Here is a 23,128-nt window from a genome sequence, read left to right on the forward strand (position 1 = left end):
CAAGACACTTCACACAGTGGGTTGTGCCTTTTAACAAGGGTTAAGTAACTCTCTTAAATTAAACATATTAATTACATAAACATAGTTTATTGTTTATACATTTAATATGGATGATTATCTTATTAAATGGTTTGAAAAATAAAATATTAATTGTAATAAATGTGTTGACTTTTGAATACAAAAATATTGAATGTGAAAAAGTTAAAAAAGTCCATGTGCAGGATTAAATATTTAAATAACCATTTTAAGTGACTGTATTGTAATATTAAAAATATGTTACCTTTAAGATCTTAAAATAAAATTTTATTTATTTATCTCGAAATTAATATTGCCAACTAAAAAATCCATTCAAATTTTGAAGAAAGGAAAATAAAATAAAATATTTATAATTCATAATTTTACAATAATAAAAAGAGTAGTTTAGATTTTGAAAAAATGAAAAATAAATAAATTATTTTATGTTGCATATATAGACTAAAAACATATTTAAGAAAAACATGCATTGTAAAACCTTTTGTATTTTTAATAAAGTAATTAATGTCTGTATAATAATAATAACAATTAAACATTTAGACATTAACATTGAAGAAAATTTCCTTAACTGATATTACTGACAGAAAATATATTGTCTGTTGTCATTACCTTCTCTGTTTCTTCTTTAAAGCATTAAATATTTTCTTTAATATGCATTTAATTGCTATCCCGTTACTTTTAAGTGTTATTTATTCTTTTTTTGATAATTCAATGTAATTGGTTTTTTAACTTCAATAAAATATTTGTCTACTGTATACACTTATCGATCGTATCTCGGTCGGTCAACCACTTAGAGCATTTGTAATTTTCAAAACAATGTTAACGATGTTAAGTATTTTATATATTAAAAATATCAATTTGATTAATAAAGTAAAAATATGTTTATGAGATATTTGACGGGTGGACCAATCTTAATCAAAAGTTCATTTGGAAACTTATAAATAGAGAGATAAAAAGAAAGTAGTGATGAGATTTTTTAAACATTTGAGAATTAATTGTAATAACCAATCACTATAATTGAAAACTAACTTGGGCATTAGAGTACCTTCAACTGGAGAAGATAAATAAAAGAGGTGATAAAAAGTGTGAAGGTATAATTCTCTTTGCACTAGTACAAAAATTGCGTATAACGTTGAATATTTTGGGCTTTTAACGACGAATTCGTGAATGACGTTGTATTAGGAGACGTTAAATTGACGTCGAATTTTGTCAATATACGAGGTCGAATTTTGTCAATATACGAGGTCGAATTTTGTTAATATACGATGTTAATCACCTTTTTTTGGTTTTTTTTAATTAATTGTTATATTTTTTTACAACTCTCCCATACCTGAAAAACAGAAAAACAACAAACTTCAATTTTTTGTATTTTATAAAGCAAGAACTATGAACGTAGTATTAAGAACAAACAACAATAACCAACAACAAACAAGTTCAATCAAACAACAACAACAACAACAAACAAGTTCAACCAAACAATAACAAACAAGTTCAACAAATAAGTTTTTCAAAACGAAAATGAAAACTAACCTTCAAAAGGTGAGTTCGTTGGAATAAAGTGTCGTCACCAGTGACAGAGAAAGCAGAATGCGCCTATAAAGGACAAAAGCACGAAAATAATCGGTCAAAACAAACGAAAATCATACATAAAATGCATTTGTATCAAATGAAAGAAAGATTACATGTGACAGTCATCAAACTTCGTTCGAGAAAAGTTTGAGAAGAGAGGAGGGTCTCGCGCGCTAAGATAAAGTGAATGAATTTTCAATCTCCCGCTCAAATTTTTATTGAATTCACTAACCTTTTGACGTCTAACGTTGGGACATTTGACCTTTTATATCATTTTACCGTCGAATTACAATTTTAAACGACGTTTAATAATTGCATTTATTTACAAAAATGCCACCGGTCATTTTTAACGTTAGCTTTTCAGTGGTTGGACGTTAAAAGCGTGACATTATACGCTGTTTTTGTACTAGTGAGAGTGAAACAATTTGTATATCATAACAATTTACTCTTTTCATTTCTATATCATAATATATAAATTAATTTAAGATTATGTTAAAAATAAGTATATAAATAAAAATAATAATTTATATTATATTAACCTTTAACAAAAAAAAATTCAATAAATTTTAATTTTCAAAAAAACGACAATTATAACAATTACGATAAATGCGTAACAATTTATAAATATAGAAAATTATTTATAAATGGTTAAATATTTAAAATGTAAAATTCTAGAAAATGATTTTTTAGAAGTGATAATAGTTTAAAAATAGTGAGACTAAATTATTGTGATATTAAATGGTTTATTTATAAATAATTTTGTTATAAATGAGTTTCATTATTTTAAAACCTATCATCTCTCTAGAAAACACTTTTCTAGAGTTTTGTACCTTCTCTCTAAGAGTTATAACTCTTGAGTCATCTCTTTGACGATCAGGAGGTATCTAATCGACCATGGCGACAAGGTTTACATTCCTATCTAATCAGTTTCAGCTACTTTTTGCTCTTCACTCTTTAATCCAGTCAATGCATGAACGTTTCCATTGCATGTGTGTCATGTGTTGTTCTTTGAGCTTATTGGTAAATCTAAGGTCTTAAGGATTTTTTACTTTTTTAATTTGGTATTTCATAGGTGTTTCTAGAAATTCCTTGTGTTAGATGTAATCAGGGTGTTCTTATAGCGTTGTATCGTCGGTGTAAGGTAAGAGAAGCGAGGTTTACTTGATTTGTTTGATAAACGAGTTCTAATTAATGTTTGTATGGTGAATTATTGATTGAATTGTGAAATTGTATTGGATTGAGAAATTTAGTATGTTGAGTTGCTTGTATATATTGTGGATTGATGTGAAAACTGATGAATGATGAGGTGAAGTGTGATTTCTGATGTAAATGTTGTGTGTGATGAATTTGAGATACTAAATTGGATGAAATATGAGTTATCAAATTGTCTTTGTTTTGGATAAGTCTTTGTTTTGTATTCAGTAGAAGAAATAAGTAGTTTTTGGGCTAAAAAGGGGTTTTGACAGGTGAAAAGTTAAGATAAAGGTTACCTTGAAAATATAGTGTTTTAGGATTGGTCTAAGGGGTGATTAAGACTTGTTTGAGTCATTTGTTAACAAATTTCTGATGTGGAACTAGTTGTTAGCCTTTTGAGTGTGTTTTGTATGTTTTTGGGTTCATTTTCAAGGGTTTTCACTAGTGAGATTCTAAATTAGATGGTCTGGAATAAATGTGATGGTTTGGGGAATGTTGTTAAGTCTATTAAGACTTGTTCAAGCTGTTAGTTGCAGAAAATTTGTGTTGAAAGATATATAGAAATGAGTTTGAGTGGTTTAAAGTAGTTAAGTTGGCTTGAGATAGTAAATTTGAGTTAGGAAAGTGTTTTTCAATGCTGCTTAATGCATAAGAGGTCTTAAGGAACATTAGAATGTGTGGGGAAAGTGTCTAAGTTGAGATTTAAAGTGTATCTACAAGAGGTTAGTAACTACTCTGAAAAATTTCACTACTCATGGAAAAATCCACAATCTACTTGTGTTCTTCTCTGTTTTCAATTTCACACTTCCAAAAGTAAATCCACAAGCTGTAGTAAAAGTCACAACTTAGTTGTTGAACTTGCTGGTTTTCAATTTGTTTATCTTGAGACAAATCCACAGGTTGTGGAAGCATTCACAACTAAGTTGTGGAACTCTCTGGTTTCAACTTTGCGTCTTGCACATCAATTGTTTTATGTGTTCTATGATGACTTGTTGGGTTGTTTCTAGTTATTTGAAGTATGTTCAATGTTTTCATATGTTGGTATGCATTGTAAAAGTAAAGTGATACATATATGGTTTCAAAGTTATGAAAGTTAGTTCCAAGGTGGAACATTGTGGTGTGGTTTCAAGTATCATTAGTTTGAATGTACGGAGCTTAGTCTTGAGGTTATCCTAATACTCTAATGGTCATTCATTCTCAAATAAAGAGGATTGACACATGTGATGAGAGTAGCAGGAGGTCTTAGTCTTAGGTGCTTCCAATATGATCCAAGGCGTGAAACACACTAACCTTGGGAGTGTAGTCGGGTGAAACTCATTAGCAATGTCTTTGCAAAGCAATAGAAGCCACCACAAGTGCATAACCCGCCATAGCTCGACATTCATTCTAAGTCTGGACAGTCCAATCAAAGGGTGGTCATGTATAAAGTGTTTGGTTGGTTTTGTGTGATATTTGTATCATGTGTAGAATGTTTAAAATGTTTAGATATATTATGAATTGTTTTTGTATTCTAGTTTACCCTTATTTTTGTGTTTGTCTGCCTGTGTGTTGTTTTCTTTTTTGCAATGATCACTTTAACCGGTGTGAGCTTAGAAAGGAGACATCTTTTCAGTTGAACCAGCTATTGGTTGAGAGTGAAGCAACAAGATAGAGAATTTTTCTCTTCAAAGATAAAATTTTCTGTTCTAATAGTCTTAGATTTCTTGTAAGTTATTATATATGTACATTTTATTTTAGTAATTTTACACTATTAAAATGGGATGTTATATAAAATATAATATTTTTTAACAAATTATTTAAATGTATTTATTATAACTATATATATCCATCTGAATTTTTGTAATAAATCTTGCAAAGTCTTTTAATATATTTTGTGAAAAGTAAAGTATGAATATTAATAATTTTTTTTAACAATTTCTTTTATATATAAGGTCATAATGATCAATGAATATAAATAATGTTATGAGATGTATAGAGGTTGGAATTAGCCAACTTGGCCCAGAATGTGATTGCATATAGAAAACATAACCTATAATTAATTAAATTAAATATGTATACATATGAACTTTATTAACTATGCATTTGATACATTCGCTTTTTTCTATAACTATTAAAACATAAATTCGAATATTTTTGTGTTTATCCGAAACAACACAATGGTTCAAAACAAGTTGTAAATTATTATTTGTTAGCCTTCTTTGGAGAAAATGCTATAATTGTTTATGAATTCTTTGTATTTGGATACTTTAATTATTTAAATGTAAATTAATAAATATATGTTTTGTTTTACGAGATAGTGGTACAATGTTTTTCAAAACTTATCAGAACAAATAAATTTTAAAGAACAGGATTGATGACAAAAAGAGGGATTATTTTGATATTCATTTTGGGCATAGAGGCATTTTCAATAAATATTTTAAGAGTGATAAAACTCTTTTATAGAAATATGAATTTTTTTAGAATGTTAAATATATAAAATATACTAAAAATTTAAAAAACTTTAAATAATATATTAATTTATATATAAAAAGAAATTGAGGAGACAAGGCCCCTTTTTTTCTAACTAAGCACCGTCACTGACTTTGGATAAGGACATTAAGGTCCAATCAATAAAGATAGGAACGTGAGTTATGAATGACTTGATTTTATAACTCTTGGACTTCATAAAGAGGATATTATTATTATTATTTTTCAAAATTCATATCTATTTCAAGTATAATATTTGGTACTTGTAATTAAAAATATAATAAAAATTATAAAAGAAACTCAATTTTTCACTCTAAATTATATTATTCCAATTAAAGAAAGGACATTTCTTCTAATATTTATTTGGTGCAGTAGGAACCCCTCCATTGTAATATACCATGTTTAATCTCTCAGTAGGTTATTATTTTCGGCGTGAATCTCAAATAGGTCTATTTTTCTTCAGCGTCTCAATTGAGTTTTTTTTTGTAAAATTGAAGCAATTAGAGGTCTATCGTCAAATTAATCAAACGTCCGTTAAGAGAGTGTTATGTGGCATGCTGACAGTGTAATTTTAAATTATGTGACATTAAAAACGTGTCTTAATTGTATTTATTTTATTTTTAATTAAAAATGAAGTGTACATAGTGGAAATATAATATAAGTAAGGGCAAAATTGGGAAATCAATTAAAAGTAAGTGTTGAAAGCTCTATTCTCTTCTGCGAAATCAATCGAAATCAAAATCGAATTGGGAGAAGTTGAGGTCTAGGGTTCCTTGATACTACGACATGATATTCAAAGGGACATTGTAACGCTTACAATAGTTAGCAAGACGGTGACCCGTCTCCTCAATCCTTTCAGAGGGACGAAATCCTGGTTGGGAAAACTTTATCCCTGTGATCCTTAACTTGGGAGGACCACCCTCTCTGTTTGATAAAAACTTTATAAGAATTGGCCATAGGAAACCATATAGGATGCCAAAATCAATGATATGGCCGGTTTCTGATTTTGCAGTAGCTTCCATAATCATTGTGTTTGCAAAGAAATATGTAAAGTTTTTGAAAGGGGTGGAAGATAGAAACACTTCATATGCCTTCACGTACTCTGCAGCAGTAATCCTCTGAGAGTTCAAGAAAGAAAATTGTTCATGACTGGCATAACCAACCCCAACCAAGCATGCATGAAGAACATTGGCGAAGTAGTGAGCTACCTTCTGCGATGCATCTCCAAAGGGAGAAGAGTGTTGCCGAATTTGCGTTAGTAATTTGGTGGCAGCTCTAATGTCATTGGCATACATCAGTAGAAGATTCCTCAAATCTACAGTTTCCTTCTTCCTCCCTTTTTTCTTTGATCAGTCCTTCCCTCCATCTCGCTCCTCACCTTTCACTACTCCACTCTGCAAGGAGTTGTGTTCACTACCCAGGTTTTCCACACTCAGAAACACCCGATCTATAGCATTTGTTCACTACCCACGATTTCCAAAATTACTTTTTTGTTCTTCACCGTTTGAATGGAGACCAGTTACAAGCTTAGGGCCAAAAGGAAGAAGCTTGGTAGTTTCCTCTAATCCTCTCCTGAATTGGGAAACAGAATCAACATCATTGAACATATTTTGTGTCAATAGTTTGGCGATAGAAGAATCCAAACATGTGATCCATGACTAACAGTAAATGAAGGTGGCTGAGAAAAGACAACGATATTTCCAGTTGCACATGCACAGTTATTTCAAGTCGATGTTCTTCACCCACCAACACTCGCGCTTCCAATTGAACAACAAGGATTTTGTGGATGAGTGACGAGCCCTAAAATTCAAATTTCCCCAATTTCATTTCGATTTCGCAATTGCAGAGAGAGTGGGGCTTTCAGCAGAAAGTAGAATATGAATTCCCAACTTTGCCCTTTCTTTAAATAAATTTTCACTCTGTTTACTTAATTTTTTAATTCAAAATTTAAAATAAAAGAATTGACACACTTTTTAATGACATGTATGTTAAAACTACAATGTCAGCATGTCAGGTGACAGAATCCTTAACGTCGTTTGATTAATTTGACAAAAAGTCTTTATTTACATCAATTTTACAAAAATAAAGAATCAATTAAGACGCCAAAAAAGAAAGAGACATATTTGAGATTCTGAACAAAAATAGAGACTTAGTGATACACTAAACCTAATATACCACTTCCAATTACAAGTACTATTGTTCTTATGCAATCATGCTTCCAATGTCTTTGATGACTCAATGTTCTTAAGCAATGGATAGGACAGACAGTTCTTTTTTCATTCTGAAATTTATATTTTAAAAAATATAATCTTGTCGTTATAACGCAGACAAGGAGCTTAATTAACATCCACTTTTTTGAAATTTTATTTCATTACCACTAGTTTTTAATAATATCACAATAATAGAGTTAATTCTTAGTTTTCTTTTCTAAAATGTAAGGTGTAGGTAAAGATACTTCAAGAAAATCATGTTAAATAATAAATTAGTAAAGTAATTTAGTTAAATATAAAATATACTTAAGTTAAAAGTGAAACAAACCCAAGTCTCCTTAATCCATCAAATGGAAATTCGTTTTAAAAGAAACAAGTCAAATGCATGTTTAAATATGATTCATGTTTCTCGACCTAAAAAAGTATATGATTGGTACGTACCAAGGAGTGTTCAAAACAAAAGCTAAGAAATCAAAAGAATAAAACTACCTTGTTATGTTTAAAATTAGTCTTTGCATTTACATCAGTAAATAAACAACAATAGCCATGACTCAATCTCCCATGTCATCCATTGTTTGGCCACTTCAATCTCTCATGAAGTTGAAGAATATCTTAACATCAATAGTTCATGACTCAATTTGGCCATATTTCCACGTCATCGAGCAACAAATATTATACAGAAGCTATGAATTCTTGCTTCAGCCCAAACATGATCCAAGTGTTGGTAACGTGCAACAGCTAGCAAACAGACACTAAGATGTGGGTCGAGTTAATGTAAGATCCTTGATGGAGACAAATGCCACCTTCTTTGGCATAGAATGGAGTTTATCATTGGTAGAAGACCTTGATGATGTATGCAAAACAGCTTGCTGTGAAGATTCGTTGATGGAGGTTTTTGTGGTGTCTTCATTTTCTCCTTCCTCACGGTACACAGTCATCTTAGTGTCAAATTGTGATGAGTCAGTCGACAAATCAGTATTCATATTATCTACATGACAGAGATCTTCTTTGGCAGCAACAGCTTCCACTCCCTCAAGCTGATCATCTACACAACACAATTTACTAAAATTTGGTTAAAACAAAGGTATCGACCATAAACAATCTCTTTGCGTATATGCCAAGATAAATTTACGTACAATGACTTTCCCTCATACCTTAACATAGATAAGAGCTTTCTGAAACAAGGGAACATTACCACAAACAAAGGGGAGAGAAAAGTAATTATTTTATTTGTGATTTGTATACAATTTCATGCATGTAATCACTAGCAGAAACTATTAACAATTGAGATGCCATTTTCTAAGCCCAATAGAAAGAAATCTATAGAGTATACGAAAACAAGCAAAGATGACAAGAACAATGCAACAGCAATAGTCTTATTCTAGTAGGTAAGTTTGGTCACATTGACCAGGCAATGTAATTGGGTTTGGCTAAAAACTAAGTTCTCAATTATATTATTCATCATGAGATCCCTTTTAAAAATTTCTGCTAATATTCTTCTCTGGTGACATGATCAATTCAATCGAATTATGTTAGGGGCTGACAAGTATATGAGAGAAGGAGGTAAAGGAGAGAAAGAGAAGGGGACCGAACGGTAGAAAGGGAGAGCAGGAGGGCCAAACGGTTGGAAGCATCCTCACTGCTGTGGCAGTTAGGATGGGCGGGAAATTAATTAGAGTAACAAGAGAGATATTCAACAAAGGATAATTAGAGTAATAAAGTCATATCTCAGTATATTATTACATATAAGTTAAATATAGTAAATAAGGCTAAAGATATTCGTATAAGATAATTATAATAAATAGGGTTATTTTCAATTATTCATTACCTTTTTGGGAGGGAATTAATTAGTATAAATAAAGGGGAAACCTAGGGTTAAAGGTATGTTTTGATTTGTGAGTTTTGTAAGAGAGGTTATGCTCTCAAGTAACTGACGGAGATCCTCCAGTTATTGTTTGCTTTCTTTGATTCAGTTGTTTCCATTCAATAAAAGAGGTTTATTAAGTGTTGAAGCGACAGAGAAGAGTAAGAAACGTCATGGAGGGGAGGATGAGTGCAGTCGAAGTCAAATTGGAGCACGAGGGGTTAAATTAGGAAAGCATGCAGGTGTCCATAGGCGTAATGGAGACGAAGATGGAAGCAATCTGCAAGAATTTACAAGAGTTGATGAGAATGATGACAGTACGAACCCATCACCTAGATGGGAAGTCAGACGGAAGTCAGGGGTCCGTTAATGGGAAAGTCAACAAGGAGAGGGCGAGAAGGATGAAGGACCTTTGAATTGGAGAAGGGTAGAGTTACCCGTTATCGAAGGGAGTGATCCATTGAACTGGATCAATAGGACAAATAAATTCTTCAAGTTACAAGGGGTGTCTGAGGAGGAAAAGTTGCATCTGGCGTACATCAGCATGGAAGGTAGTGCAGGATTCTCGTTCAGATTCTGGAGGGAACAAACCGACGACCCAAACGTGGACGGGAATGAAGGAGGCAATAGTGGTACTATTCGGAGGCAGTTAGGGACTAGTCTTTGAGAGACTAGCAGCCATTAAGCAAACAGGCTCGGTGGAGGAATACATCCAGGAATTTGAAATTCTGGTGGGACAGACAAAAGGAGTGACCAAAGCATAGCTGATGGGATACTTCATGGCAGGTTTACAGGATGGAATTCGAAAGCAAGTGCGATTGCTTGATCCGAGAGAGTTGATGATAGCTATGAGGATGGCGAGGGACGTGGAGGACGTCCAAGGGGGCGTGAAGGTTGGGAGTGGAAGTATGAGCAGAAATCAATCCTGGGGAAGACTGACCGGTTTTGGCACGCGTTTGGAGCCCAGTCGACCCAACCAAAACCGATCGGGAGTGACTGTAGGAAACCGAGCGGGAACCAGGAGAACAGGGGCGCAAGAGGAAGAGATGGATCACACAGGAGTGCAATAGACCGATCGGTCGCCAACAACAGAGAAAGAACCATAAGGAATGCGAGGGTATTTCACGAGCCTAGAGGACTACCTCTAGACAGGGGCATGGTTCATCATATTCCATTAAAAGAAGGTACGAATCCAGTGAACGTAAGGCCATACCGTTATCCCCATGTGATGAAGGGGGAGATTGAGAAGCAGGTGGCCGAGATGCTAAAGACTGGGGTCATAAGGCCGAGCACCAGTCCATATTCGAGTTCGGTAATACTAGTGAAGAAGAAGGATGGCAGCTGGAGATTTTGTGTGGATTATAGAGCCCTTAACCGGGCAACACCAGATAAATTTTCTATCCCACTGATAGAGGAATTGTTAGATGAATTGAGAGGGACCAAGTACTTTTCGAAGGTGGATTTGAAGTCTGATTACCACCAAATTCGGATGGGAGAAGGGAACATAGAGAAAACGGCCTTTCGGACTCACCAGGGTCATTACGAATTCATGGTGATGTCGTTCGGTCTCACCAATGCGCCAGCTACCTTCCAAAGTGCGATGAACAACCTGATGCAGCCTTACCTGAGGAAATTCGTACTCGTGTTCTTTGATGCTATATTGGTATATAGCTGATCCTGGGAGAAGCACTTAGATCATGTCGGTTTAGTGCTAGGGAGTCTCGAGGAGAACAGATGGGTGGCCAATAGAAAAAAATGAGTTTGGCAAAACTCAGATAAGCTATTTGGGTCATCGAATATCAGAGAGGGGTGTAGAGATGGATCAGGACAAAGTAAGGGCTGTGGTAGATTGGGAGAAGCCCAAGACGGTGAAAGCTTTGAGGGGGTTTCTGGGCCTGACAGGGTACTATAGGCGGTTTGTGAAGGATTATGGGAAAACTACTAAACCTTTGACTGATCTTCTTAAAAAATGGCAGTTTACATGGACAGAGCAAGCGGAGGAAGCCATGTCAAGATTAAAGAAGGTCGTTACCACTGCACCCGTGCTGGTTTTGCCTGACTTTGACCAATCGTTCCATATTAAGTGTGATGCATCGGGAAGAGGGATAGGAGCGGTTCTCACACAAGGGAAGAGGCCTATTGCTTTCTTCAGCAAGGCATTATCGAAGGGATCGTTGAGTAAGTCGATCTATGAGAAGAAATTGATGGCGTTGGTCCTGGCCATACAACACTGAAGGCCCTATCTATTGGGTCAAAATTTTGTGGTTCACACTGATCAAAGAAGCCTGAAGTACCTTTTGGAGCAGCACATCACCACTCAGAATCAACAAAATTGGATAGCGAAACTCCTGGGTATGACTTTGAGATTTTGTACAAGTCGGGGGTCACCAACAGAGTAGCAGACGCCCTATCTCGAAAGAAGGAGGAGGACACAGAGGAGGAAAAGGAGTTGAGCACTGTGGCCAGACCTTATTGGCAAGATTTCAGGGAGATTCTGGAGGAGGTTGAAGCAGATGAAGCGTTAAAGAAGGTGATAGAAGACTTAAGAAAGGACCCCAACTCGTCCCTCGTTTACTCTAGAACATGATCGATTACACTATAAGGGGAGGCTTGTGATTTCAGCTCACTCGGCCTGGGTGCCTAAGTTGATAGCAGAGTTTCATACGACTTAAACAGGAGGGCATTCAGGGGTCTATCGGACTTATCGCAAGGTAGCACAATCACTTTACTGGATAGGAATGAAGAAAGCAGTGACTGACTTTGTTGCAAGCTGCCTGGTATGCCAACAGCATAAATATTTGTCATCCTCTCTGTAGGGGTTGCTGCAACCGTTACCCATACCCAACGCCATTTGGGAGGAGATAAGTATGGATTTTATCATGAAGTTGCCTAAGTCCCACGGGTATGATGTTGTGCTGGTAGTAGTAGATCGCCTCAGCAAATATGGACATTTCATACCACTGAAACACCCCTATTCCGCCCGTACCATAGCTAAAGTGTTTGTAAAGGAGATTGTCCGATTGCATGGGGTACCCATATCTATCGTGAGTGATAGGGATCCACTGTTTCTGAGTATTTTTTGGAAGGAGTTGTTTAAACTGCAGAGAACTCAACTGAAGATGAGCATAGCCTATCATCCTGAATCCGATGGGCATACCGAGGTAGTGAACAGGGTGTTGGAGGGTTATCTCAGATGCTTTTGCTCAGAACAACCAAAGGGATGGAGCATAGTACTACCCTGGGCGGAATATTGATACAATACCAGCTATCAGGAGGCGGTGGGATGTACTCCATTTGAAATAGTTATGGGAGATCTACCCCTTCTTTGCACAAGTTCATACCAGGGGAGACCTTAATGGAAGCAGTCGGCCAAGAGTTACAAACAAGGGACGAAGCACTAAAACAACTAAAGTTCCATCTAGCAAGGGCCCAGGAACTGATGGTGAAGCAGGCTGACAAAGCAAGGAGACCAACAGATGTGGAGGTGAGAGATTGGGTGTACTTGAAGATCAGACCACACCGACAGACCTCGATGTCGTCCAGACTGCATCCTAAACTAGCCGCTCGGTATTTTGGACCTTTCCAGGTCATACAGAGATAGGAGAAGTGGCTTTTAACCTTCAACTTCCAGATACCGCACGAATACATCCAGTTTTCCATGTATCGCAATTGAAGAAGGTCGTGGGGGAGAGGAGTGTGGAGAAGGAGTTGCCAATAGATTTGCAGGTGGAGGGACCGTCTTTTTGGCCAATCAGAGTTTTGGATAGAAGACAAGTATAGCAAGGAGAGGACGAGGGGCAACAAGTGTTAATAGAATGGCAGGAGGGAGGACTGGATGGGGCGACATGGGAAGATGCCATGACCATCAGAGATCAATATCCAGACTTCAACCTTGAGGACAAGGTTGATCTTCAGGCGGTGGGTAATGTTAGAGACTGGCAAGTATATGAGAGAAGGAGGTATAGGAGAGAAAGAGAAGGGGACCGAACAGTAGAGGACCAGGGTCGAACAGTTGAAAGCAGCGAGGAAGCATCCTAACTACTGTGGCAGTTAGGATGGGCGGGAAATTAATTAGAGTAACAAGAGAGATATTCAGAGAAGATATTCAGCAAAAGATAATTAGAGTAATAAAGCCACATCTTAGTATATTATTACGTATAAGTTAAATATAGTAAATAAGACTAAAGATATTCGTATCAGATAATTATAATAAATAGGGTTATTTTCTATTATTCATTACTTTTTGGGAGGGAATTAATTAGTATAAATAAAGGGGAAACCTAGGGTTAAAGGTATGTTTTGATTTGTGAGTTTTGTAAGAGAAGTTATGCTCTCAAGTAACTGACGGAGATCTTGCTCCCAGTTATTGTTTGCTTTCTTTGATTCAGTTGTTTCCATTTAGTAAAAGAGGTTTATTCAACTATTTTTCATTGTTCCTTATCTGTGAGAATGTGTGAGTGAGCGTTCTAGTTACGTCCTATACTCGGGTACGTAACAAATTACTTAGTATTGTGTCATTTAATAGCACTCGACTGTAGCCCAACGTTGACAATAATAACTAAATAAACAGAACATTGGCTCACAATTATTCTGAACAGAAAAAGAGAAGCTACAGAATATAAGTCATATCAACAAGATACAAATTCCGTGCTTTCTTATATAAAATGCTTGACTGCCGTAATATAGTAATATGAAAAGGAAAAAATTGTTTCAAACAACAGAAAGACGTTCAATATAAAACAGTTAAACTGCCATGAACTGAACTAACACAATTAAATAGTAAAATAGACTTCGAGAATACGCAACAGCAGAAACAAGCACATCATGGTTCTTACCCCCGAGAAAAGAGTCAATACTATTATAATTCACATTTGAAGTTTGGACAGAGGCATGTTCATTAGAGTCCTCGGCTTGACTTTCATTTTTCCTTTTATGCATCCTCTCGTGTAATATAAACTTGTCTGAATTCCAAACACAATCTAATGTAATATAATCATCACTAAGAGGATAGAAATCTCTAAAAACCTGCATCAATAGGATATATCAATAAGGGAGAAGAAAATACATCAGCCTATCATTTTACATTCATATGTGGAAAACTTAGAGGAACAAACTAACCTCAATTCCATTAAGAGTTATTTTTGTTGACTGTTTGGTTATAGAGAGAGAAGAAACCATGTTGAACAATGAAACAACATCAAGTAATATCTGTGCAAGGAGTATAAAAGAGGTTCAAGTCAATTCGATCAATAATGCTATATGATAAATGCATGATCATAGTGAGTAAAATCTACGTTTTACGGTATCTAATATCAATCTAATAATGTCTTTTACTTACCAGCTAATTAGAAAAAAAGTACCTCTGCATTAGCTTACATTAGATAAATTGCAACTTAATAAATGATATAGCCAAGATTAAATACATAAACTTGGAAAACTTACTTGTTGAACCAAGACTCGAAGACGTGCAAGCAAAGCCATTATTGTAAGAGAAAATCCCATAAAAAAGGATTGTGCAAACAATACCGATACCTCACTATTAAATAGTCAAGGAAACAACTTTTATTTTGCAATTTTAACAGATTCTCATAAAATGATAAAAAGGAATACTAAAGGGCCTCTAGTTCTCTGACATTAATTGTGATAAAAACTTTCAAGGGTTTGTGTATTCTACTTCTCCAAAGTATAGAGCAGAATGATGATTCATGGATAAAATAAAAGACCAAAATCTCACATTAGATAACCATAACCAATCAAAATCAGAAATGTAACACTTCAAAATCAACATAATATGGGACTGTTGAAGGGAAGAGGAGATGAAATCAACACTGGCAAGTACGAATTAAGAAGTCCATGTTTCAATGAAAATCTAGATCAACCAACAAACACGGTGGGAAAAAAATCAGCATAAACAAAGAAACAAAAAGATAGAACACCAAAAAAAGTCCAGCATTAAGTTAGTGCATATAATCAAAGTAAATGTAAGTAAGCTCCTTATGTTTTACAAATAGCATTGTAGTTAAACGGGGGAAAGATAATGAAAAAATAACACCACAATCCTATTGGGAGCATGTTATAAGAAATAAGAAAAAATATTAGCATCATGCCATGATCGTAGTATGGCCAATTTATTAAATTATGAGCATGAGCCAAGTATTAAAATACAAATCACAATATGACAGTAGCAGATGGATACGAAGCAGCCTTGAGTATTGGTTCAACCATCTGCATAAGAAAACAAAACATAAATTGAAATAAGGGAGCAGGTTCCATAAATATAAACAATCCCATTATGATGCATAGGGAAAATTATTTCAATTAGAATCATACAATTTGTACCAAATCCTCATTATAATTATAGTGCATTGTATACATGGAAAGAGGACAGCTACTGACCTACGACAGTATATATATATGTTGATCTTAGGGTACTAAGTAAGGAAAACATTTAGAATTTAGAGCAACAATATTATTGATCAGCAATTTCACCTCAGCTAATAAGCGTGCAGCTCCTAACAATCGCTCCATAAAATTGTGCTTTTCACCATCACATTTTCTCCTTTTTAAGCTGTTAAAGAACAGTATGTCAAACACTATCATCATCAACATGACAGGAGTTATAAATTATAATATCATCATATGTAAGAATACCGCTGCATGATCCATATTCACACATTTAATATGTGTACAGCACACAGATCTATATAATGGTTTAAAAATAGTCATTTCCTATTTTTATGAGATCATGTAAATGAGAATTTCAAAGTTTTCCGTTTCTTATTTTTTTTCTCTTTGCCTTGTGTTAGGAATAAAAAAAAGGAGAGTAGAGACCGAACAGTAAGGCAATGGGGGAGTTTAGACCGAACGACATCAAGAAGGGAGGAGGGAAGTTAAAGACCGAACGGCAAGGCAATGGGGGAGCACAGACCGAACGACATCAAGAAGGGAGGATGGGAAGTAGAGACCGAACGGTAAGGCAAAGGGGGAGCATAGACCGAACGGTAAGGCAAAGGGGGAGCATAGACCGAACGACATCAAGAAGGGAGGATGGGAAGTAGAGACCGAACAGTAAGGCAAAGGGGGAGCATAGACCGAACGGCATCAAGAAGGGAGGATGGGAAGTAGAGGCCGAACGGTAAGGCAAAGGGGGAGCATAGACCGAATGACATCAGGAAGGGAGGATGTGGTCAAAGACCGAACGGTAGATATACGCTAGTACCGAACGATATTCAGTAGAAGTAGTTTAGGGTTAGCAGAAGGGTAGGGCGCGGGAAGACGACACTATAAATAGTCTTCCTGTAACCTAATTCCAGGAGGTTATTATCCTTTGGGTAAAGACTGGGCATATTTGCCATTGGAGGAAGATAGGCTTCCTTGGGGGAGATTACACTTGTAATTTTCTTTACATTACAGAATCAATAATACATACTTACATACTTTTATTTCTATTGTTCTAGTGTTTGCGTGAGAAGAGAGCGTAGATTTAGGTTACTCGTATAAAGTAACCTAACACCTTGCACAAACTACACATAAGGAAAAGGCAAAAAAAAATTCAACATCTTAGAAACAAATAATCCTCGTGACAAAGTGCTAAGCACCAGAGACTAATTGCCTGATATATCGTCACAATATAAATATAAATACAACATATTTTAAACATCCAATCATACTTCCTTGCCATTAGCACAATTGTATAGCTAAATTAATTCTTCGAACACGATTTGGGAAACACCAAGAAAAATAATTGTTAGCAATAATATAGAGCTACCTCTCTAAAAGAATAACTTTCTGCCTTGGTTTATCTCCTTTGATAACATGGAGGCATGATGTTACAAGCTCCTCCAAGTTTGCTGATTGCAGGAGTTTTAAATCCCTTCTCACCTACATTCAATACAGAACAAACAAAGCCCCAAGAGATGTAAATACAATTTTCCTCAAAAATGAACTCGATTTTAAAAATTGTATGTTACAAAGAAAAAGAAACTTTCATGATATTTGCGAAACATTATGCAATTACATATTGAATGTTGACTGTGCAGAAACTGTAAAGCATAACATGCAGAGAACCTTCAAAAGACGCTGGAAATAGGAAGAGCGTCGGTGCTGGTTCTTATTTTTGTACACTATTCTCTGTAGAATGCCACACTCAGATTGGAGTTGGGGAAGCATAGATGTTATTCTAGCCTCAATTGTTTCAAATTTGGTATCCATTGTGTCCCTGCCAAGCAGCAATCAGACTGTCATCTTCAAAAGCAATACCAACTAATTCTAAATTATTTAAAAACAAAGTTCCACTCTTCTAAGGATAGTGGAGAAGGAAGTAAATGAAACGAGTTAATAATCCATTTTCATAACCACTATTTTGACAATTCAACTTTATTAAAATGAGGATGCAGAGATCTTTGTATTCCTCTGTTGAATTGGTTTGATTATGTGATACATGGAAAGAATCTTGTTGTTTATGACTTTTGTCCACCATGATCAATCATTTTAATTCATATAAGGATTATGACTTGATAATTCTAATGAATGATACATACTTAAAGTTTAGTACTTAGATTTTCTAGTCATCACATGAATCAAGTGGCATAATGTTAAATTATATTAATTTAATATTTGATTCATATAATTTAAAGAATAACTTTAATACAAAGATTCTAATATGATGATTATTAGAATATAAATGTATTAAAGTTATAGGATTATTTTAGAGTTATTAAAATTAATCCCTCTTCTCACTTCAAAAAAGCATTTTCGATATTTTATTAATGTTTTTAAAATACTAGAAGTTAATATAGTTACTTCTATAAAAAGTGAAAAAGGGTTATGTTGAACGGAAAGATAACAGTGTTTTTTACCGAAGAAGACTTCTTATTTGGGTAATTCTATATCATCAAGAAGCCACTAAAGAAAAGTGAGAGAAAGGAAAACATCAATTAAGAGAACTTTGCAATAGATCGAGATAAGTTCTTTTTCTTCATAATTATGTATGAGAATTTGTGAGAATCATAAAATTCAAGATCCTGTATGATTTAAAAATTTTGAAATATAAAATTGCTTCCATGTGGTATCAAAACCCGGTTTCTGGATTCATGTAAGCAATTTTATATTTTAAATTTCTGAAAATCATACAAGATCTTGAATTCTATGGTTCTCATAAATTCTTATATACATAATTATGAAGGTAAAGAACTTACCTAAATCCATTGCAAAGTTCTCTTAATGTTTTCCTTCTCTTTAATGGCTTCTCGATGATATAGAATTACCCAGATAAGAAGTCATTAACGGAAGAACATAACCCTTTTTCTACTTAACTATCATTAACTTCTAGTATTTTAAAAACAGTAATAAAATACTCAAAATGACCTCCTTGAAGTGAGAAGTGGGATTACTTTTAATGACTAAAATAATTCATAACTTTAATACATTTATATTCTAATAATCATCACTTTACAATCTCTATATTAAAGTTATTCTTTAAATTACATGAACTAAATATTAAATTAATATAATTTAATATTCTCCCACTTGATTCATGTGATGAATTTTAATACTAAACTTTAAGTGCACACCATACATTACAATTATCAAGTCATCATTCTTATATAAATTGAAATGATCGGATCATGGTGGACAAAAGTCATAAATGACAAAATTCCTTCCATGTATCACATAATCAAACTAATTCAACATAACTTTAATCAATTTTATAACTTTCATGTCTCTAAAATAAACATAACATGTTACCACAATCAATAATAAATGTATATAACTTAATATGAATAACAATAAAATAAAGAGAAACATAACTTTAATTGAATTCACAAATGTCATGACAGTACAAGCATATAACTATACATATGAATATAGATAGATAGCATCTTCATGTTAATATTGACTTATCAATAATGTCCATACTTTCAACATGGCCAATAAAAGTTTTGGGCAGTAGTCCTTTAGGTAATGGGTTATAATCAAATCAGTACCAATATGCTGAATCTGTTTTTGCACTTCTTTGACTGGCAAATACTTCAAAACCATGTGTTTTGCACCCTTTGAGTACTCACCAATTTTAGAGAAGAAGACAGCTGTAAAATTATCACAATAAATCCTTATCGACCTAGCTATATTATCAATAATACCAAGCCTCGATACAAAGTTCCGCAACCATAATGCATGAATAGTGGCCTCAAAACATGCCACAAATTTATCCTCCATAGTGGAAGTAACAATGACGGATTGTTTTGCACTTTTCCAAGAAATTGCTCCTCTAGTCAATAGATAGACATATCCAAATGTGGATTTTCTTGAATCCACACATCCAACATAGTCTGAATCCGAGTAGCCAATCATTTCAAGATGATCTGATCTTCTGTAGGTGAGCATGTAGTCTTTGGTACCTTGTTAAGAACTTTCTTTGTAGCTTTCCAGTTATCCATTTCGAGATTACTTTGATATCGGCCTAACATTCAAACAGCAAAATTGATATCTAGCCGAGTACAAGTTTGAGTATACATCAAAGTCCATGAACGCATAAGGAATGGACTCCATGACCTTTCGTTTCAAATCATTCTTGGGACATTGCATTTGACTAAACTTGTCCCCTTTCTGAATTGGAACTATTACAAGAGAGCATTTTTCCATTCTGAATCTCTCTAACACTTTGTTAATATATCCTTTTTGAGACAAACTTAACAATCCTTGTGATCTATCATGAAATATTTCTATTCCTATCACATAAGATGCCTCATTTATATGTTTCATTACAAAGTTGCGAGAGAGAAACTTCTTTACATCATGTAACATACCTATAATATTAGCAGCAAGAAGAATGTTGTCAACATATAAAACCAAAATAACAAACTTGCTCCCACTGGTCTTTATGTATATACACTAGTCAACGATGTTCTCTACAAAACCATATGATGTTATGGTATCATTAAATTTTAGATACCATTGTTGGGAAGCTTGTTTCAATCCATATATTGATTTCTTCAATTTACACACCAAATTTTCTTTTCCTATTATTGGGAAACCTTCTGATTGATCCATATACACTTCCTCTTCTAAGTCATCATTTAGAAATGCGGTCTTTACATCTATTTGGTGAAGCTCTAAATCATAATGAGTCACCATAGCCAAAACAATTCTCCAAGAGTCCTTAGAAACAAGAGAGAAAGTCTCTTTGTAGTCGATGCCATCCTTTTGAATGAAACCTTTGGCGACTAATTTAGCTTTATACCTTTCAATATTGCCTTTTGAGTCATGTTTGGTCTTAAGTCACATTCATGTTCAACCGAGCAAACCACATAGTCATTCGAAATAGCCAGTCTTTTCTGCCTTACAAACCTTCTTAATACTGCTTCTTGTGGTTCCTCTTCAATTGTTCATTTGTGACTTGCTCATTGCTAGCTGGCTCAACATTTATATGTTCATTTTGTGGGATTGGAGCATTAACAGAGATAACAACTTGAGAAGATACATTAGGTGTAGAAACACGACTAGTATTCTCTTGAATGTCCACTTTCGTGATTCCTCACTCCCACTAAATTGTCTATTTTCAATGAACCAAGCACTACCAGACTCAACTATTCTTGTACTATGGTTAAGACAATAAAACCTATATCAACTATTCTTGTACTATGGTTAGGACAATAAAACCTATATCCACAACCGAGGTTTGAACATTAATTTCCTATTAAAAAAGAGACATCATCTATTTTCATGTATAGACATAAAATTATTTGGAACCTACTACAGTCGATTAATAGAAAATAATATGTAGCTCTGCACGATATTCCAAGTTTTAATATTCAACCTAATGTTCTGCACAAAAACTCTATAATATGTTCAAGCTCAAGGAGTCCTAAAAGCATTATTTTACAAAAATGCAATTTATCATTTTGATTATAACAATTTGGTAAGTTACATACATCAGATCATACCATTATTCATCCAATCAAGATGAGTAAAGATGGGGAGAGAATCAAGGAATGTTAAAATTGACCAGTTTAAGGACAAAATGATGCAGCATTCCTATTAACAGATATGGCTTAAATCAAACAAAAACCAACAATCAAACACTATGGTAAATAAAATTCAGAGTTCAAACAGAAACTTACATTTCTTCAGCTTCGCTTGAGTTTATCATCTTCAAAAGTTAAACAGCAACCCAGATAAGCATTAATTCTAGAAAATAGTTAAACCTTAAAATAGAAAGAAGTTCGAAACAGAATAAAGAGACTACAAAGATGGGAGAAAACAAGGGAAAATGAAAATTATTATTATTATTATTCAACCAAATGATCAACTGATCACCACCATTTGACGTCAACAATAGAGGAAAGGAGTATCAAAACAACGTATGAACAAATATCAATGCACAAAAGAACAGAACAACAAAATTACTCAACGTAAGGACATCAAAATTAACCTAAGTTAGCTTCCCATACCTTGTTCGAAGCCTTCCCACAATTAAACCCTCGACCCAAAACCCATAATCGCCTTTCGTTTTTCCATTGGATCACGCCCCCACGCCTATCGCTAATTGACTCCTAGGGTTTGCGTTTTTGGAAGAAGAGGATTTAAAACAGAGAGAAGAGAGAGGACTCTCAAATGGTAACGGGAACGAGGTAGGGTTCTAAGAAAACATAAGACACGAATTTTGGTTCCCGCCGCGTTCAAGAGCACGTCTACACACCATACACAACGGCACATACCACTAATCCTAGCCTAATTATATAACCATTTTATATCTTTATAACTTATTCTTATTTCCCATATGTTATATTTATATATTTTTAATACAAACTATTTATATATACTTATAGTATTTATATACATGATTGATAAGTGTGAAAAAACAGATGTTTTGACACTTACAAAGGATCTCAATTTTGTAATTATTCATGTTATTAGTCAGTGAAAAGTCGTAATAGGAAGTAGATTGTGTTGTAAATTATTGTACAGGAAAGGATGTATAATTGGAACTCTGTCAGCCAGTTCTCGCATAGCGCACGCCAAAACTCGCACTGCCAGGATATATAAATTCGCATAGCGCACCATCACATGTGCGCTAACGTCAGTTGAGAGGCAGCAGTTACGTGAAATTCGCATAGCGCACACACACATGTGCGCTGTGCGAATTAATGAAGTTATTGGTTTTTAAAGACGTGACAGAAAGGCAAAAGGGGGTCACACGAAAATAGGGAGAAAAGACTGGAGAACTGCTCTGGAGAACGGGGAGACCTCTCTGAAGACATCAAGACTGCACATCATGCAAGGAATTGCGGAAATGAGTATGTCTGTGATGTCTAGGATAGGCTAAACTTTCATTCGTTGGAATTGACTGTAATGGCTGACATTTGATGTAAATTTTCCTGTTCAATATAAATTGTGTTCATATGCTTTTCTTGTTTACTTTTTATTTTATTTTACGGAAGTAAAACATACTTGTTTTTATATTCAAATTGTACTGGGAAGTAAATTTGAGTATTAACGCAAGAAAAGCAACCAGAAGGAAAGATGCTAGGAATAGTTTCAATTCTCCTGGTCATCAATAACATCAGTTCTTAATGCAAAGTTTATGTTTAATTACTTAAGGAATTAATAATTAAACATAATTCTTTAGAACTTGTTTTAAGGAATTAAACCAAGATACTGTGATGTTGATGTTTGAACGCAAGTTATATGGCTCAGAATAGTTACTGTAATGTGGTCATGAAGTCAATTCCAATGAAGTTTTTTTTTTAAATTTTAATTTCAATTTTAAATTGTCATCTAGTTTGAAACT

General features: G+C 34.3%; 1 protein-coding gene across 3 annotated transcripts; it reads right to left on the minus strand.

Annotated features, from left to right (window-relative positions):
* Nucleotides 1-7,936: 7,936 nt before the first annotated feature.
* LOC108343253 (uncharacterized) lies at nucleotides 7,937-22,066 on the minus strand. 3 transcript variants are annotated; one of them, XM_017581406.2, is made up of 10 exons: nucleotides 21,789-22,066; nucleotides 21,459-21,487; nucleotides 17,404-17,554; nucleotides 17,105-17,217; nucleotides 15,826-15,904; nucleotides 15,533-15,561; nucleotides 14,779-14,872; nucleotides 14,455-14,544; nucleotides 14,172-14,361; nucleotides 7,937-8,517 (listed from the first exon to the last, which is right to left on the minus strand). In XM_017581406.2, exons 2-10 carry the CDS (start codon nucleotides 21,485-21,487, stop codon nucleotides 8,225-8,227), a joined length of 1,068 nt encoding a protein of 355 aa, XP_017436895.2. In that variant the 5' UTR covers nucleotides 21,789-22,066; the 3' UTR covers nucleotides 7,937-8,224. The 3 variants fall into 3 exon arrangements, with proteins under 3 accessions (XP_017436895.2, XP_017436896.2, XP_017436897.2); XM_017581407.2 differs by having other exon boundaries at nucleotides 21,459-21,525; XM_017581408.2 differs by lacking the exon at nucleotides 21,459-21,487.
* Between the last annotated feature and the right edge of the window lie 1,062 nt (nucleotides 22,067-23,128).

The sequence above is a fragment of the Vigna angularis genome, chromosome 6 (assembly GCF_016808095.1).
Source record: "Vigna angularis cultivar LongXiaoDou No.4 chromosome 6, ASM1680809v1, whole genome shotgun sequence".
NCBI classification, from domain to species: Eukaryota; Viridiplantae; Streptophyta; class Magnoliopsida; order Fabales; family Fabaceae; genus Vigna; species Vigna angularis.